General features: G+C 53.0%; 2 protein-coding genes across 2 annotated transcripts; both read left to right on the forward strand.

Moving 5' to 3' along the window:
- Window positions 1–40: 40 nt before the first annotated feature.
- Window positions 41–652, forward strand: DICSQDRAFT_175952 (uncharacterized protein; the record flags this gene model as incomplete). The annotated part of the gene is made up of 1 exon (XM_007371790.1): window positions 41–652. A coding segment is annotated over one exon (612 nt), but the record flags the coding sequence as incomplete, so codon positions are not given.
- A 731-nt stretch (window positions 653–1,383) lies between these two features.
- Window positions 1,384–2,403, forward strand: DICSQDRAFT_141941 (uncharacterized protein). The gene is made up of 2 exons (XM_007371791.1): window positions 1,384–1,638; window positions 1,694–2,403. Exons 1-2 carry the CDS (start codon window positions 1,468–1,470, stop codon window positions 2,366–2,368), a joined length of 846 nt encoding a protein of 281 aa, XP_007371853.1. The 5' UTR covers window positions 1,384–1,467; the 3' UTR covers window positions 2,369–2,403.
- Window positions 2,404–2,746: the final 343 nt, after the last annotated feature.

A 2,746-nucleotide genomic window follows, 5' to 3' on the forward strand; every position in this document is an offset into this window, starting at 1 on the left:
CTTCCACGTGCTGTTGTACGCTGCCGTCCGGTATCTGAAGGTACAGAACTGCGACCGTCCCACGATCGCAAACTACCTCTACACCTACTTCGACCTCCACGGTGTCGACGATGAGGTGTACGTCTGTGGGGACAAGAAACGCGAGACGGTCACCGAAGGCCGACTGACCGTCAGCTTCAACAAGAAGCTGCAGTTTGACAGTCCTCTGGACATCTTGTTCTCTCAGCTGTTGTCGGGGTTCAAGGCGCGCTACGCTGTACTCGCAAAGGAAGTCAAGGCCACGCCTGCTATCTCACCTCTGGAATCCGAGACACCAGCTCCTTCCAACGACAATGGGCCCCTGCTAGACGAGATGGATCTCATGGACAGCGACGCGGACGATTCCGAGTCAGATGGATTTTCCGATGATAACGAGGAGCTGGAGGTTTCTCCCCAGACTCGAGATCTAGCTGAGCAAGTCTCCACCCACGAACACGTGGTGCGCGCTTTTCTGAAGGCATACGTTTCCGATGGGTGGCACGGCGCACGGGTCGAGGACAACATCCCGGACTGGTGGGCATCCCAAGAGCAGGCTATACTGGCCGTCACGAAGACGTCGGTCGCAAGCAACAAGAGGCGCAAGGTTGGACCGCCGCCGCCCGATGTCGCATGATGTGCAGAAGTTGTTGTCTTGTCCCACCGAGCGTACTCTATGCTATGCTCCGATATACCCTCCCTGTCCCGTGCTCCTGTGACTAATTGGAATACGAGACATGACTAAGAGTGTTGTAGGTATCTTGTTGTGTCTTGCGGCTAAGGCGTTGCAATAGGAGTGCGCATCGTTCATTGACTACTCGGTATCTCCATACATCTTACTCTCCATGTCTGTTTCTATACATCGCATCGCAGTGTTATACTGCTGCCTATGCGATTTACTTTGATATTCTACTGTTCAATCTCGGTTATCGGTTCCATCATATAGCATCTTCTTCCCTTCAATTCTAATTATTAGTGCGCAATTTCGTGTGCGCTCGTCACAACTGATTCACGTACTTCGCCCACCGAGGTCAATTTTGTGCTGTCGGACGTGACACAACTGTTAGTAGTCTCACATCAACGTAGCACCAATGCATGGAACCGAGATGCTCTTAACGGAACGAAGCCGACATCCTCTCACGACGGTCAGGCGCCGGCTTGTACGACTCGTCGGTGCGGTGTCTGTACTCCATCTCGAGTCCCTACTGCCACCGCAGGTCTTTGATGTCTGTACATGGTCGCCCCTACGCCCAAAGCTACTGCTCTCCTTTCAGGATCTCTGACTTTGACACTGCTATTCCCTCAGTGCACACCTAGGCTGGCCTCGGAAACACCGTTCTTATTTTCGTAGTCCTTTTCCCCGGTCACTCTGTCAGATCCTTGCGCCAGGAGGCATCTTCGAATCCCCATATCTTGGCTGCCTTGAGGCCTCCGTGGCAGCGCGCTAATATCATGGGCAATCAATTGGTGCTGCTCTCAGCTGAAGAGTTTCGTGACATTGTCCTCGCGATCCCTGACGGTTCTCGGTTTTCCCATATTCCACGACACGAGCTGACTACAAACCCCTTCGGCGAGCTGCAAGGTGCGAGTGAGATGACCAACCTCGAAGTCTGTATGGCTTTAGTGGGTGCTAATACTGTTGTCTTAATGGTGACGAAGCATCTAACGGTCGACGTAGTTAGAGGCAATCGACCAGCATCGGCTCGCGCCGGGATGTATTGCTGCATGCTGTTCCGCACGCCCTGACTTCTGTGTCATCGACGGAGATGGTGACACGCTCGATGCTGCTCTATTCGACCACGATGTTGAATTGTCAAGCAGCCGGGCTCCATGGACCGCGCAAGAAGTCCCGATCGTGTTCAGGCAGTGCGGTGTCGACGACGAGTTCTGTTGCGATAGGAATAGGCACATGGAGGACGACGTGGAGAAGCGGAAGGAGATGCTCAGCAAGTACTTGAGGTATGCCGCAGTCCTCTTCGACGTCCAGCAGCGTTTCTTCCTCGTCATGATCGCCGTCACGGGCCGCACGTTTCGCGTACTTCGCTGGGATCGCTCCAGGGTCGTGATGTCCTCAGCCGTCGACTATTTCACGAATTGGCAGTTATTCTGCGACATCCTGTGGCATATCTCCCTCGCTCACCGCTACGTCCCTGAGATGCTCGGAGCGGACCCTACTGCTGTTCGGCTGAGCTCACGAGATGCTCGTTGGAGACGCATGGCTGCTGCCGCCAACGGTCATGGCAGTGATTTCGACGAGCATATGCGGTTGCTCGGGGACGACGAGTCCAGTGAACCGTCCACACTCGACCACGCCCGCAATGCTTTTAGAGAGACACTCACCAGTACACACTAGATAAATTTTTTGATCCTTATAGTTATAGTAAAACGCGAATTATTTGGCCCAAATGTTATAGTGGCCCTTCCAAATATTTGAGACGGTTGGAGGGATGCCCCTCCCAGATATTCGAGGTGAACCCCAAATATTTGGGATGTATGTATGAGCGAGGGGAGGAGGGTACCCCCCCTCCCAAATATTTGCCAAATATTTAGTCTCAGCGCTACATAGCGCTATGTACACCACCAAATATTTGCGAGATATTTGAGTATTTCCCCCCCTGCGTCCTGAGGCATGGGACGCGGCACACGTCCACACATCCCAATATTCTTCAAATATTCAGTTGGCAGATATTTGGCCACTAACAAATATCTGTCACGCGGCTTTTACCAGCGA

Source organism: Dichomitus squalens, assembly GCF_000275845.1.
Source record: "Dichomitus squalens LYAD-421 SS1 unplaced genomic scaffold DICSQscaffold_290, whole genome shotgun sequence".
Lineage (NCBI taxonomy): Eukaryota > Fungi > Basidiomycota > Agaricomycetes > Polyporales > Polyporaceae > Dichomitus > Dichomitus squalens.